Raw genomic sequence first — 15487 nt, forward strand, 5'->3', positions numbered from 1 at the left:
AGAAGGTTAGTGATGGGGGCAAAGCCAGAGTCAACATTTTCAGGAGCTAGCAATGACACCATCACAATTTTACTTCTCTTCTATCAAAAACATACAACATACTACTAATTGTATAATATTAACCCTTAGGAACTGTTTGCAGCATTTCACATGCTTTTCATTCTTCATTTTTTGATAATTTTAGCTGTGTTCATGCATATGGCAAAAAATGTGTGCCACTGAAACACATTCAAACTGCAATTTTGGTTCCCACAGCCATTAAAGTATATATATTTGAAAATCATATTTTCCATGCAAAGCAAAAGAAATACAAGTGTGTGTAATATTAAAGCACGCCCTAAGGATTAAGCAAATATACTATTTTAATAATTCTGTAGCACAATGCATGCATAAAGACGAACAGAAAATGGTTTCGCGTTGGTCAGCAGCAGTCTGTGTGGGCTGCCTTTCAGCCAGATACAAAACATTTGTTGTCCACATATGAGGATGGATTTTATGAATGGTGTTTAGTCATCAACATGTGCAGTCATGAGATATGATCACAAGGCTGCTCAGCCGGTCCCATCTGTTCTCACTGTTTTATGTCCCATTCAGAACTGTGTCTTACTGTCGTTACAGCAGCTACATGCTGGGGATAAATTGTGCAAATACAAAGCAGAAATATCAGCAAACCCTGCGGATTGACATTCCACCTCCTCAACTCACTGTTTGCCAAGACGTTTGATCACTTTCTTATTGATCCATTTTTTTTAAAAACCCTGTTCTCTGTCTCTTTGCTCTTGAGTAATTTCCGTTCATGACGACAGGAAGCTGGCAGAGGGGTTGGCAGAGCACTTACGGTGGTAGACTTGAATAAACACAAGCAGACACAGCGGCTCAGGATATACGCACGTACTGTATGCGCACACACATGCAGCGAATGTTCCACAGACTTTGCTTTTTTTGGTAGGATACAGCTGCAGGAAGCGCAGAGAACAGGAACGGACAGCAATGTCCATTTCCTGTGCAGAAACAAACAGTGTTGGATTTTTGCTAAATATCTGCAACTGTGAATAATGATGTGGCTGAGGAGTGAACAGGCTGAAAAGTTCAAACTACAGCCAAAAGTTATTAAGGTGGTGGATGCCAATTGATGTGTACGTTTCCAAGGCCAACACGGTCTCACTCAGAAGGCGTCACATGGTGACGGTCTGTGAGTGGCCTTCTGCATCTATGTCTGTCTGTTGTCTATGATATTTTAGGTATCCTTGCTGCGTCAACATATGACGTTGTATAACCACATATTATAAGGAGTGCAAATGTGCTTATAGGGCTGGTGGGTGTTGAGGTTGATGAGTCCCAAAAACAACTGACTTTTGTGCGGCAGTGTGGAGTTTGCGTCCTGTGTGTGTGTGTTTGTGTGTGTGTTTCTGCATTTTACCACGTCCCCCTTTTGCCTAAAACTAACTATCTGTGACTTTGGTGCCTAATCCCAAACATTGTGACAGCTCGAGCTGTTGTGTAAACATAGGGACCGTGCCGCGCCATCCCACCACGTGCATTTGTTGACACCACCTTAGCGGCATCCTGTAACGTCATACGTTCATGCAGCAAGGATAACTAAAACATCAAAGGTTTACGTGGAAGGTCACTGACTGACCGTCACCATGTGACGAGTTCGGAGTGAGAACGTGTTGTAAAGGCCACTGACAACGCGACAGTATTTGATGAGCTGGGAGTGAGACCTGTCTACCCAAATATTAATAGTGAAGTTTTGAGATTATTTTACTTATTTCTAATACAGAGCAAAATCTTGTAAGAATCTGGGTGTAAAAAGTGATTTTCATGACCTCGGAGGACTGATCTGCTTTTGTGTTTAGATACTAATAAGACTCTCCTGAAAATTCCTCTGTGAAGCTGCACAGAAGAGTAATGGAGTTATTATTTCATTCTGTTGGCAGGAAAATACATTTTAACAGCCGTCATATGAGACTAAAAGATGCACACGGGTATGTAGTGTAAGTGTGCGAAGGTCAAAGCTGTGTGACATCAAAATGAATGCCATCTATTCAACAGTCTATTTCTATGTGACTACAGTCACGGTCCTCTGTCTGTTCCTGTGACTCAGCACAGGTCACATGGCTGTCCCAGTCCACTGAGCCGGGGCCACATTTAGTATGTTCGTTGTGGATAAAGGATCCTTGTCACAGGATTGTCCTGTTGCTTCAGGAAACGCTCAGCTCTGAGTCTACAGTGTGTGTGTGTGTGTGTGTGTGTGTGTGTGTGTGTGTGTGTGTGTGTGTGTGTGTGTGTGTGTGTGTGTGTGTGTGTGTGTGTGTGTGTGTGTGTGTGTGTTCCTGAAGTTGTTCTCGCTTTTTCTCTGCTTGTCTAAAAACAGTTTAGACTGTGTTTCTGCCTCACTTGCATTCCTCTCAGTGTGTGAGGAGGTGGGGAATGAAAATAAAAATAAAGGACTGGAAAACTTGCCGCGATTCATAAATGATAGCCGCTATTTTTAGCTGCGCAGAGCGACTCCAATTCAGACAGTTACTGTGTTGAAGAGGAACTCCCTTTATGGTGAATAGAATCGTCTGTTCAGCTGGGAGGACACGCAGAGCAGCAAAGTGTGTGTGTGTGTGTGTGTGTGTGTGTGTGTGTGTGTGTGTGTGTGTGTGTGTGTGTGTGTTCAAACTTTATAGGAGGCTGCCGTTATTTCAGAGCCAAACTCAAATCTGAAAAAAAGGAAAGAGCGCTAAAGAGGAACTTCACAGTTGAGAGTTTGAAAACACTTAATCAGGGTCATTATAGGAATGTGCTGCGTCTCTGCTCAAAATGTCCATGTCAACATGTTAGCATCCTGCAAAGAAACAAAACCCTCTGTGAAGTTTGTGTATGAGTTTAACCCTTTGAAACCTGAGCACATTGTTTTTATTTCTTTCAAAAACAAAATGACATTGTCCAAAAATGAGCAAATAATTGTTAAAAAAACCCAAAACAAAACAGAATATTACCTGAAAATAAGAAACAAACAAAGGAGAAACACAGGGAGAAGGCAACACGCAACATAAAAAGACATGGTCTAAAAAATAGCAACAAAAGAATGTTAAAAAGATGCAAGAATATTACCTGAAAATAAACAAATAAATATGTCAAAAACAAACAAGAAAATAACCTAGAAAAAGTGCTGAAAGTAAAAATATTATTATTATTATTATTATTTTCTGTAACAGACTTTAAAAATAATATTATTGTAATTATAAATATAGTTTTCTATTTTTTGTTTGATTTTCTAATAATACCTACCTCTTTTTTAAAACAACGTTTTCCAATATTTTGGGACGTTTCTTGCCAAGTTGGTCATTGACTTTTTTCTTATGTTTTACAAAGAATTCAAACAAATTTGCTCAGTTTTCAAAGGGTCAGATAGCTTGTGAAAGGTGTGTGAACGCAGCACAAGAAAAGTGATGCTGATCCAGGTTCAGAGGGTTAAAGGGCCAGTTAAAGAAGCAAAGAAAAGCTGCAGTAATTTAAATTTTATGAGCAGCTGGATACCTGCTGTGGCTGCTGCTGAATCTGTAATGGAATAGTTGGATATGGAGCTAAATATGGAGCTGAGCCATCATATGACTATCTAAGCTTCTCATGATGGAACAGCTTCTCCGACTGTGTCCAAAACTAAAGAGGAAAAAAAATCGGCCTATCTGTATCTCTGATAACAGTCTGTATCTTGTTTCTTTTAATCACATCAAAATACAAAATGTATAAATCACAAGCTGTGTTCTCAAAAGATACAGATACAAACAGTCATCGTAAGTAACATGACTTAATGTTTTTGTGCCGTATATTACTGTTTTTAGGGCTTCTTTTTGCATGGTTGTATGAATTCCTTTCATTTAAATATACTTAGTGCAAGTTCAAGTTTGCATCTCTCATTTTCGTGGTCTATAAATCCATACTGGTGAACCATAATTTCGGTGTCTTCTCTTATCTGTAGGCTACGTTATAGCTCATAGATAGTATTTTGAATATTGACAGTCTCTCTCTTCTCTCCTCTGATCCCAGCTGAGCCCCTGGTGAGGCAGGTGAGACGGACTCGCATCAAAAGAGAAGACTTTCACATCCTGAAGGTGATCGGCCGAGGCACATTCAGTGAGGTGAGCAGGAAGGAAAATCTCTTTTTAAGAGCAATGCCTTTTTTTGGTTGTTGATGTAGATCATTTGTATCTGAACCTAACTGGAGCTGCACTTTAGCCCTTTGAAACCTGAGCATTTAACAAGAAATGGCCCCAAAAGTAGCACGAAATTAGAAAATGTTGCAAGAAAATTAACTGAAAATAAGGAGAAAAAATAAGAAAAACAACAGCAAGAAAATGGCATCAATATAGTGCTTAAAGAATTAAATGATTTAATACTTTCTTATTTTTGACATAATTCTAAATGCATAATTAAGAGAATTCTAAATATCGTTTTCTTAACTTTTGTCCTTCATTTTTTGATATCATAATTGCCCCAATTTTTAGATCATACCTTGTTGCCTTTTACTTTCATGCCAAGTTGTGCATAATGTTTTTTTTAATAAGAGAAAAATGTACAATGTACATAATTCCCTAAATTCTACATTAAAATTCATGTTGCAGAAAAAAATAATATTATTTTATTTATTTTTTCGCACTTTCTTTAGGTTTTTTTTATTTATTTTTTTTTACTTTCTACTATTTTTTTGCAAAGTTTTGTGCCATTTCTTGTTAAGTTGCTCATCACCCTCTTCCTGTGTTTTTGAGAGAAAGCAAACCAGTTTTCTCAGGTTTCAGAGAAAATGCTAGTAAAAGATGTCTGAATACAGCTTGTGAAAATTGACTTTGATCTAGGTGTTTAAAGGGTTAACCACATTTAAAAATGTTCTCAGTCATCCTCACCACTTTAGTCTCATTACCGTTGCAGGTTGCTGTGGCGAGGATGCGAAGCACACAACAAGTGTATGCTCTGAAGATTATGAATAAGTGGGACATGCTGAGGCGAGGAGAGGTACACACACACACACACACGCGCACGCACACACACACGCACAGAGCTGCACACTCACATTCACAGGACAAAGACCTTTTCATGCTGCAAATACTGAGCTGAGATGGAAGAAAAAAGAAAGGAAACTTAGACGCTCTCAATCTGTCTTTTCCACAAATGCAATAGCAAATTTCTTCCCTCTCTTTATTTTGTGGACAAAATTGTGATAAAAAAATAAAATACAAAATCAATTGCTCTTTTATTATTTATTTTATTCATATATAATTTTCATTTTTCAACCAATGTCACTGTTGCTAATAATGCAATGCACTTTTGTATTCTATTTTTTTTAATTAGTGAATTTATTTAATCTATTTTTTTTTACCTCTTTTATTTACTTTTTAGGGATATGGGATGGGTGGAGTATGTCTGTGTTTGAATGTTTGTCTGTATGTATACTGACTGAAAATAAATAAATAAATAACTATAATAATAATTAATAAATAAATAATGTTTGCCAAAAAAGGAAGGAAAGTCAAATTGAGGCTCTTTGATTTAAGCTGGGTGTCTTTCAGTTTGTGGCTCAGTGTGACGGTTATTTGGCCGTCTGTCTTTCTCCTTGTGGCTGTTATCTAGTTGTCTTTGTGTCTCACACAGACAGCGTGTTACCAGGAGGAGAGGGAGGTTTTACTGAGGGGAGACAGATGCTGGATCACAGAGTTGCACTACGCCTTCCAGGACGACAACTATCTGGTGCGCACAGTACAAACATGGCCAGTTAATTATGTCAAGGGAATATTTTGTGCACATCTGTTGCCATTTTCCTCACCTGTCCACCTCCTCCTCCCTCAGTACCTGGTGATGGATTACTACGTAGGTGGGGACCTGCTGACTCTGCTCAGTAAGTTTGGAGACCGGATCCCGGAGGACATGGCTCAGTTCTACCTGGCTGAGATGATAATGGCCATCGACTCCGTCCACAGACTGGGTTATGTGCACAGGTAGATGATTCTCCTCTTTAAATAATCATGCTCAACATTTTTGGATTAGTTTCAGTCCCTGGCTGCCTACAATTCATTGAGAAATTGTAATTTAAAGGGATAGTTCACCCAAAAACAAAAAATACATATTCTTCCTCTTGAGGAGAAGATTGTTTTGGCGTGAGTTGTCAGATGTTGGAGATATCATCCGTAGAGACGTCTGCCTTCTGTCAAATATAATGGGACTAGATGGCACTCGGCTTGTGGTGCGCATGGCCAACTTCCGCTGGCGAGCGGCTGACCTCTGGTTTAGCGCTCTGCTAGCTTGTATGGGATCAAATAATTTAATCTTGCCTCTCTTTTAGATTTTCCAAATGTTATTGGACTGAATGGGTTAAATCTTGATAGTGAAATCAGTCATTTTGTACATACATCCCGTTTTTCCCGTGATGTAGCCCTAAACTTGCAGTAGTAGTTTTTGATTAATGAAATCATTATAGATGTTATTTCTTATGTATATTATTAACATTATAAATGACAATGTTCTCCTCTGTCCCATTTCTTACGCAGAGACATCAAACCTGACAATATCCTGCTGACGGCTGAAGGACACATCAGACTGGGGGACTTTGGTTCCTGTCTGAGGCTCCTGGAGGACGGGATGGTGAGAGCTGACTCACTGCCAAACTGCCAAACATCAAATCTTCAAACACGTCTTTGTGACAGTCACACACATTTGATTTTGTTGCAGGTTCACTCGTCCCTGGCAGTCGGGACCCCTGACTATTTGTCTCCAGAAATTTTACGGGCAGTGGAGGGAGGCGGGGGTTATGGTCCTGAATGTGACTGGTGGGCTCTGGGAATCTGTGCCTACGAGATGATGCTGGGGACCACGCCCTTCTACGCAGAGTCCATCTCTGAAACGTACGCCAAGATCATCCACTTTCAGGTACATGAACACACTAACAATGTCCATGAATAGTTGTTTAAAATATGAATGCAGAAGTGTTGTAGTGGTGCTGTCTAATGGTGAATTAGACCAGCTGAAATTTCTGGTTAGAATTCCTTCAGTTTCGTGATTCAGGAGGTTTTAATCAGGAGTTGAATTACTCATTTATTCAGTCTCTTTTTCTCCAAAACAAACAAATCATGCGATTAAACCAGCAAAGAACACCAAATAAAGCAGTTTCATGTTACAGCTCAATGAATCTATGCCACCTTTTGGCATCTTTGGGATGAGCTGCTCGCCCACAGCATACTCAGCAGTTTTCTTTCATAAGCTAATGTGTGTTTACCTTTTTCTTATCGGGACATTCAGGATGTTTTTACTGTGAGCTGAATTATCCACAAAGGTCTCTTCCTCTCCAAAACAAACAGACTCTGTGATTTAAACTGATCACAAACCACATGAAGCCATTTCAGATTTGAAATCCATGTATTTCCAATGCGCTTTGGCATGTCGCTGCCGGAGGCTAGTCCAACACGTGCTAATGTGACGTCCCTTTTTTTCTCTGATAACTGAAAATCCAGACATGCGGGAGCTTTTCACTGGAAGCTAAATGATTAACAAAGGTCGCAAACAAACATCTGCCAATATATCCCCCTAAATCTTTCAGACTGGTCCTTTAACCTTTTGAAACCTGGATATATCAGCCGGATTTCTTTCAGAAACATGGGAAGAAGCCTATGAGCAACTTAATACGAAATGGCCCAAAAATGAGCAAGGAATTTATTACGTGAAAATTACCTAGAAATACACAAAAAAAACTAGAGAAAATTATGTTGAGAAGGAATTAAAAACTTTTTTTCTTAAACATAATTTTAAATACATATTTCTAAGAATTATATCTTTTTTTTATTATATTTTTCTTTTTTATTATATTTTATTATATTTTTCCTTGTTTTTTTAATAATGTCTAATCCTCCATCCCTCACCTCCTAATTTATTTTTTAAAATTGTAATTTGTTTTGCAATTTGTGGGACATTTCAAGTTACTTTTCACTTTTTTTTAAAGAAATTAAAACAATATTCTCAGGTTTAAATGCTTTGTTAAAGATGTCTGAATGCAGCACAGCAAAACTAATGTCAATCCAGGTGTTAAAGGGTTAATTTTTATTTATTTTTATCTGCAGGAGTATTTTGAGTTTCCTCCGTCTGGTCCTGAGATTTCAGACAAGGCTCGCTCCTTCATCACGGGGCTCATCTGCGAGAGGGAAGTCCGTCTGGGGAGGAAAGGCTCCAGTGACTTCAGGAGTCATCCCTTCTTCTCGGGACTCGACTGGGGCTCGCTGCATAAAGTCCCCGCCCCCTTCCTGCCCGAAGTGTCCAACCCAACCGACACCTCCAACTTTGACATTTTGGATGACTGTCTCAGTGAAATGGTATTTTTCCAAGAGAATTTTCCTTCACGCTCTCATGATGGAGCCGAGATCGTATCTGAGTAACCTGGTTAACCCTTTAAAACCTCGTGCAGCATCACTTTCCTTGTGCTGCTTTCAGATGCCTTTCACAAGTATTTAAAAGATTTGAGTCCTGAGCAAATTGAAATCAAAACATTTGGGAAAAAAAGGCAATGAGCTACTTGGTTATAAATGTTTCACAAATTGCAAAAAACTAATAGATTTAGAAAATTATTTTAAAAAGGTAGAAAACGGGAGAAAAAAAACTATTGAAATTATATACAATTATAATTATCATAAATAAATATTTAAACAATGTCACAGAATTATTATGAAAAGATAATGGAAAAGAAACCGAGAAAATTACTTTTCCAAGTAATTTTCTCGGTTTCTTTTCCATTATCTTTTTTTTCTTATCAAGCAACTTGATGAGAAATGTTCCAGAAATTGTGAAAAAAAAGAAAGTAGATTAAGAAAGTTATTTTAAAAGGGCTTGAGGATGTTTAGGGAAAAAAGGAAAAAAGCTAGGGAAAAACTATATAATTATCATAATGATATTTTAAATTATCTCACAGAATTATTGAAAAAATAAGCACTTTTTGCTTGTGTTGTTTGCCTTATTTGTTTTGTTACTGTCTTTTTCATTCCTTTTTTAAAAAACTAATTTTCAGGTCATTTTCTTGTTCTTTTTACTAATTTCTTGCTAATTTTGGCATCATTTCCTCTTCATCATTGCCTTCTTCCCATGTTTTTGAAAGAAATTAAGCCAAATTGCTCAGGTTTCAAAAAGTTAATGGTTCAAACTTTTCTATGGGGGATGCAGTAAACCCCAAATAATCTTATGAATAATCAAGAGCCAAATGACAAATTATCCATTTTTCTGTGGCCTTTAATAACAGATAATTTAGCACAACCATGAAAAAAATGTGTTATCTGTTGTATTCTGCAGGAGACGCTGTCTGATGTGATGGACAGAGCTCCAGTCGGAGTACACTTGGCTTTTGTTGGATACTCTTACACAGCTACCTGGTAAACTCATGGTTAATGCTTCACGTACATCCAATGACCCTCAGCTATCTTTATATAAAGTCTTCCTGGATGGTGTTTAATGTGTCTCTCTTTTATAGTCAGACGGGGGCCATCGACCGCAGTCAAGACATCATGATGCAGATTGACCACACAAGGCTCAGGGACTGTGAGAGTCTCTACAAACCGGAGAAACTGGTGAGTTATCGTCACCCTGAAGTCTGCAGAGCTCTTATTTGTCCGTTTTTAATGCTGCACCAGTTAACTTCTATTCGGCATTTATGACACAGCTTTGTGTTTTCATGTTTTCCATGTTGTGCTGGACCTGATGGTTTGAATTCAGAGTCAGCTGTGGCAGCTCACAGATACGCTACAAGATGGCCTTCCTGCACTGCTGGAGCTCCCGCTCACCCTGGAGCAAGGTCCGACTGCATCCACCCACACCACCACTGAGGAGGAGGAAGAGGAGGAGGAGGAAGAGGAAGAGGAGGAGGAGGAGGAGGAGGAGGAGGAGACTGACCAAACATCAGGACTCGACGAAAGCTTGCAGAGGTAACAACTGATTAACTGATTGTTTCTATTAACAATGCAAAACAAAATCTTTTGATTTCCAAAATGTATTTCTTCAGTTTTTGATTGATGAATGTCCCTCTATTAACCCTTTGAAACCAGAGAGATTTGATGTGATTTCTTTCAAAAACATGGGGGCAAATGCTGTAAACAACTTGCCAAGTAATGGCCCACAAAGTGCAGGAAATTAGTAAAAAGTGAGAAGAAAATTACATGAAAATTAGGTTTAGAAAATGGGAAAATAAAAATAAAACATCTAGGGAATAATGTCCAGAACACTATGTTTATAATCATTATAATTACGTATTTAAATATATATTACAGAAAAAAATGTAAACATATATCTCTTTTTTAATTTGCTGACTCATAAGGATACCTAAAAGTAGACGCAGAAGGACACTGACAGTGCGGCACCATGTGACGAGTTGGGATGAGAACGTGTTAAACTCACAGTCTTTCCTTTTTTTTATCCACCAGGCGGCTCCAAGAGGCAGAGAGGAGATATTGCGAGCTGGAGAAAGAAATGGAGAGATTGAAAGGGGAGATGCAGGACTGGAGAGCCCCCAAAGAGACAGGCAAGGGACCAACACCCCTGCTCCCTCATCACGCCATCATCATCATCTTCATCATCTTCTGTTCCTCTCTGTTTCACTTTATTTTGTATGTCATGACACCATAAAAACCAATATCACGTTGAAGACCACAGACATGGAATGGATCCTTTGATTGTTACCGTAGAGCTAAACCGCCAAATATCCGTGCAACTGTTGATGAAAAGCAATGGAACATTAAAAAGCCAGAGCCATATACACGTGGCTTTTGTTTTTATTTTGTCAAATTTACCCAGTCAGTTAAAAAAAAAAATCTGTGGCTGTTTTCAGAAACGCCAGGTATTTTAGTCACATTACCTAATCGCAGAGACATCCACACAGCCAAAGTGCTACTTTACGGTCCTCAGTATCTTAAGAACAACATAAATGTGAGGTGGAATGAGTTCCAGACAATATGAGCCACTCTGGATAAACACAGAGCTGCACAGTCCTGGCAACATCTGCTTATATTGGAGGCCTTAGTCAGAACATGGTGATAAATACCCACTCTAAGAATAGCCTTGGTATGCAGGAACTTGGATGCCCGTTTCCATAAATCAATACAGTGTCATGAGCTTTTTTTAAAGAGGCAGTGATGAGGGTCTTTCTGCTCTTGGACTAATGGACGACGGTGTTGTGAATAATGACGTTGCAAAACCACGCGGACCAAAAGCACGCTCCGTGTATGATGACAAAAACTCACTTCAGTCACCGCTTTTTCCATCGCTTCTCTGTCACACTCTCATCCCTTCCATCGTCACAAACATGTACTGTTTTTGTGTTAAATCTGGCTGGCCAGCAGTGCACCCAAAGGCCGAATGCCTGCAGCAGCGCCGCCGCACATCAAGGGCTCTGATGTTCCTCTCTCTCCTCCAATCACAGCACTGAGTATCTGCCCAGCATCCCTTGCTCTGCCTGCCCACTGTGTGGACGCACCAGGGGATGTAAGCCTATCTTTAATCCACTTTTTATATTGTCTTTCTCTGCTTGACATGGAAATCAAAAACACTTTTAAAACAGCATGTTTGATTCTCTAATTCATTTGCATTTGTTGCGTAAGTAACCAGGCTTTCTAATCAGAGTTTCTCTGTATGATATGACATTTATAGAGCTGGCCGCGCTCTTACTCAAGCAGCCAGCCTCTATTTGTGTTTCTGCAAAGCTGCCGTCTGTTCACTGGTCTGACTTGCATGTGTTACAGAGGGAGAGAGCGCCCCCAGGCTGCCATTACCCGCTGGTGATTCCTCTCCACCGCCACCTGCTCCTGTTCCACAGGGTACGGACACAAACGCTCACCTGTCATTTAGGCTTCAGCCAGTGGGAGTAACAAGTTACATGCAACTAGTTACAGGAATTAAATAACAAAATAAATGTTATTGTAATTAGTTACAGTCACTGAGAAAAGGGTGTAATTAATCCTTTGAGGGCAGAAGGGCAATGAGCAAATTAAAAAGAAATTACACAAAAAATAGTGACAAATTAGTAAAAACTGAAAGAAAATTATCTGAAAAAGAAAAAAAAACAAGCAATAAGCAAAGAAATAAGGAATTAACTTTAAAAAAAGTACCAAAAATCAAACTTTTTTATGAACATATTTTAAATATATAATTGTAATAACCATAAATACAGTTTCTGGGCTTCTAAAAAAAAATCTGATATTTTTCATTCTCTCTCTTACCCCCCTTTAAGCAAATTGTTTCTTTTAAAAACATGCAAAAACATCAAAGAGCAACTTTGCAAGAAGTGTTGCAGGAAAAGGAAATATCACCAAAAAATTATATTTATAATTTTCATAATAATTTAAAATTATTTTACAGAATTTTAATAATTATTGAACACCCTTTTCAGGTCACCTCCTTGTTTGTTTTGTTTTGTTTTTTTTACTTTTTTGGTTGTTTTTTGTTTTGGCTACACTGTAAAAAGGAACATATTGTTTTAATTTTAAAAAAGCTAGTGTGTGCCTGCTGTAAAATTTAAGGTTGACTGAATCTGAGAAGACAGGTTGAGGTATTTCTGTAATGATTGAACTATTCTTCTCAAATTAAGTCAACTTAAAAATTTAAGGCAGCCTGTACACTAACTTTTAAGTTATGTCGAAAAGGTTTTTCAAGGTAATTTTCTTGTATTTGTAACAATTTTGTTGTTATTTTTGGGTCATTTCCTCTAAAGTTCTTCACTGCACTTATGTTTTAGGCAGAAATCAAGCAAATTTGCTCTGGTCTCAAAGGATTTAAGGCCAGAATTATACTGGTATACAATTTAATTTAATTTATTTTAAATTTAATCCAAAGAAATAACCTTATTATGTTGTGTTTTTTTGTCCTCCAGGTCCGCCTGCCACAGGTGAAGAGTGAGTCGTACCTGCTGGTGTGTGCAGAAGGGGGGGAGCTCCAAGTCTGGGAGAGACACTGTAACACTGAGCTCTCCTGAATGTGCCTTAAAGTCAGCACATGCCGACTTCTCCCACTATGTCAGGACGAAGGACTGAGCCCCTGCTCCACTCTCACTCCCTGCCCCACTCCCCAGCACCCCAAACTTTCCAACATAAAGGAAATGAAAACGAGAGCTGCTGGGAGTGACATGACCGTGCGAGATTTTAAAACTGATGTGATGGGAAAGGTAGGTCAAAGCACTGGGAGCTAATGAGGAAGAAATGACGAGGACTTCTTCTGACCTGCTCACCAGACTGAAAGTCACGGACAGAGATGCACTGAGCTGAGAGAGCACACGGAGGAAAGACTTTAATGTGTGACGATGACAATGATGTTTGAGTGACACAGAAAGAGTCCAGGATCTCTTGTGTATCATTTAACTGCACCTCGGGGTGGTTTGTTCTTGTGTTGCACTACTGTAGGCATGTTTTTGCTGTGCCTGTTTTAGTTTTCAAAGGTTATTGGTCTGTATATTGACTTGAGTCATAGCACCACAGGCTCTCACGGTGTGAAAGGTAAAGGTAAATAAAGGCAAATATAGTTGGGTGGAAGATGTGTTGCATATAAAGTTAAATAGAAAGCATAGACATAATTCAGGCAGAACTCTCAAGACATTATGTTTAAGCTGGTTGACATTAGCTGTTTTATTCATGCTTCACTATGACCAGCGGAAAAGTAACACCCACTAATCTTTACGCAGGTAGTGCCGCCATTATAACCAGGCATGTATTGCTTAAGCTAGTCCAAAGTCCCCCAATACAACCCTACTTCTGATGAAAGTGATGTCTGTATTACGCTTTTTTTTCTTGCATTTTTAAGACTCCATGCCAGTGATAGCGTGGGCGGGAGGCGTTGTGTATTTAGGTTGGCCATCTGTCCATACGTGTGTCCCATACTTGTGAACACGATATCTCAAGAACACCGTACAAGAATTTCTTCAAATTTTTTGGTGGTCAACGGTCAAAGGTTACTGTGACCTTGCATTTGTCTCCTTCTTGAGAATGCAATATCTCAAAAACACTGAGAGGGAATTTCACCAAATGTGGCACAAACATCCAAGTTGATGTTTATATTTCAGGGTGTATGATAACTTTTTACTTGAATTTAAGTTTTTTTTGCCTTAAAAAAGTCACATTTAAGAATTTGACTAATATTAATTTAACAGAATCAGGCTTGAAAGCTCATCATGTGTAATTTTTGTGTAATTGTAAGATGTGAACTCTTCCTCAGGTTGTTTTAAAAACCCCAAATTCCCTGAAACAAAACCAATGAAGTGGTTTCCTCAGTTATAGATCTGGTCCTGATTATAATGTTCGTTTCTCACTATTAATTTGTTTATACTCTCGTATTAACTCTGCTGGCTGCCACGGCTCCCTACACTACAATGACCTCTACAGAGCCATGACAGGGACTCGAAATTTTGGCATTTAAAATGAAATTTTGTACTGACAACAAAAACAGAGCTGAAAAAAGAAAACATTGGCATTGAAACACTTGTATTTGAGAAATAGTTTTTGCACGTTTAATGACAGAAGAGAATGTCTGTAAGTTGTTGGCTACCTTAGTTTCTGGAGCTTGGAGAAACATCAGGATGGTGTATTTGTTTAGTATTATTTGTAATTTATATTGCTTCTCTGTTTTAAGGTCTTTTTTCTTAATAATGGTGTATTGTAAGCCTGTTTGGGCTGGGTATATTATTTATGCATGGCACAGTAATTTTTAGAAATAAAATAAAACAATTCATTAAATCACGTGTTGAAACAAAGTTGTATTGGCACTAAAACAAATATTGGCACTGAAAATAAAATACAGGCATTAAACATTATTTTTATTATGTTTTTTTCACTATTGGGTTTTTGTTTTATTCTGATGTGTTTTTAAATATTTCTTCATGGCAGTTGCTTTTCGACTAATATATATAATAACATATATATAAATAAAACAATACGATCATACACACTTGCACCAATATGCACAATTACTGTTTCAGTTTGCTATTTACCTCTATAACAGTTATGAGCAGTGGTGTAATATAAAGAGTAGTAATCCCTCATTACAATAGGCTACTTAAGTACTTTTTGGAGTATCTGTACTTTACTTGAGTTTTTATATTTCTGTCAACTTTTACCTTTACTCCATTACATTTACTAAATTAAATGTTATTTTTACTCCACTACATTTCCTTCATTTTTTGCATACTCACCAAACTTTTGATTTTTGATAAATAAGTACAGTAAATATCAGATACTTTAAGACTTTTACTCAAGTAATACTTGGTGACTTTAACTTCTACCAAAGTCATTTTCTGGTAACATCTGTACTTTTACTATACAGATAACTAAGTGCAGGAAATAAACAAATAAATATAACTATTAAATAAATAAAAGGGGCAAGCATGTGCAAAATTATTTATTCATTCATTTTATTTATTTATTTAATGGATTAATTTCACGGTCATATTTATTTGTTACCTGCTCATAATTATTTATTAGTGTATTTATTTATT

General features: G+C 37.9%; 1 protein-coding gene across 3 annotated transcripts in view; it reads left to right on the forward strand.

The window, feature by feature from the left end:
* The window catches only part of dmpk (DM1 protein kinase), a 28605-nt gene extending 13799 nt beyond the window's left edge, over positions 1-14806 (forward strand). For 2 of the 3 annotated variants that reach the window (XM_088088396.1, XM_042499758.2), the window contains exons 2-15: positions 4042-4133; positions 4921-5004; positions 5641-5736; positions 5836-5984; positions 6534-6627; positions 6715-6912; positions 8097-8345; positions 9313-9392; positions 9491-9587; positions 9733-9941; positions 10437-10534; positions 11432-11493; positions 11751-11825; positions 12878-14806. In XM_088088396.1, coding sequence (XP_087944522.1) covers positions 4042-4133; positions 4921-5004; positions 5641-5736; positions 5836-5984; positions 6534-6627; positions 6715-6912; positions 8097-8345; positions 9313-9392; positions 9491-9587; positions 9733-9941; positions 10437-10534; positions 11432-11493; positions 11751-11825; positions 12878-12979 — 1685 coding nt within the window. In that variant the 3' untranslated portion in view covers positions 12980-14806. The remainder of the gene's footprint in view (positions 1-4041; positions 4134-4920; positions 5005-5640; positions 5737-5835; positions 5985-6533; positions 6628-6714; positions 6913-8096; positions 8346-9312; positions 9393-9490; positions 9588-9732; positions 9942-10436; positions 10535-11431; positions 11494-11750; positions 11826-12877) is intronic. The other variant, XM_088088395.1, reaches the window with a different exon arrangement.
* The last annotated feature ends 681 nt before the right edge of the window (positions 14807-15487 follow it).

The sequence above is a fragment of the Plectropomus leopardus genome, chromosome 15 (assembly GCF_026936395.1).
Source record: "Plectropomus leopardus strain MGB_pleo_1.0 chromosome 15, ASM2693639v1, whole genome shotgun sequence".
In the NCBI taxonomy this organism is placed as follows: domain Eukaryota; kingdom Metazoa; phylum Chordata; class Actinopteri; order Perciformes; family Serranidae; genus Plectropomus; species Plectropomus leopardus.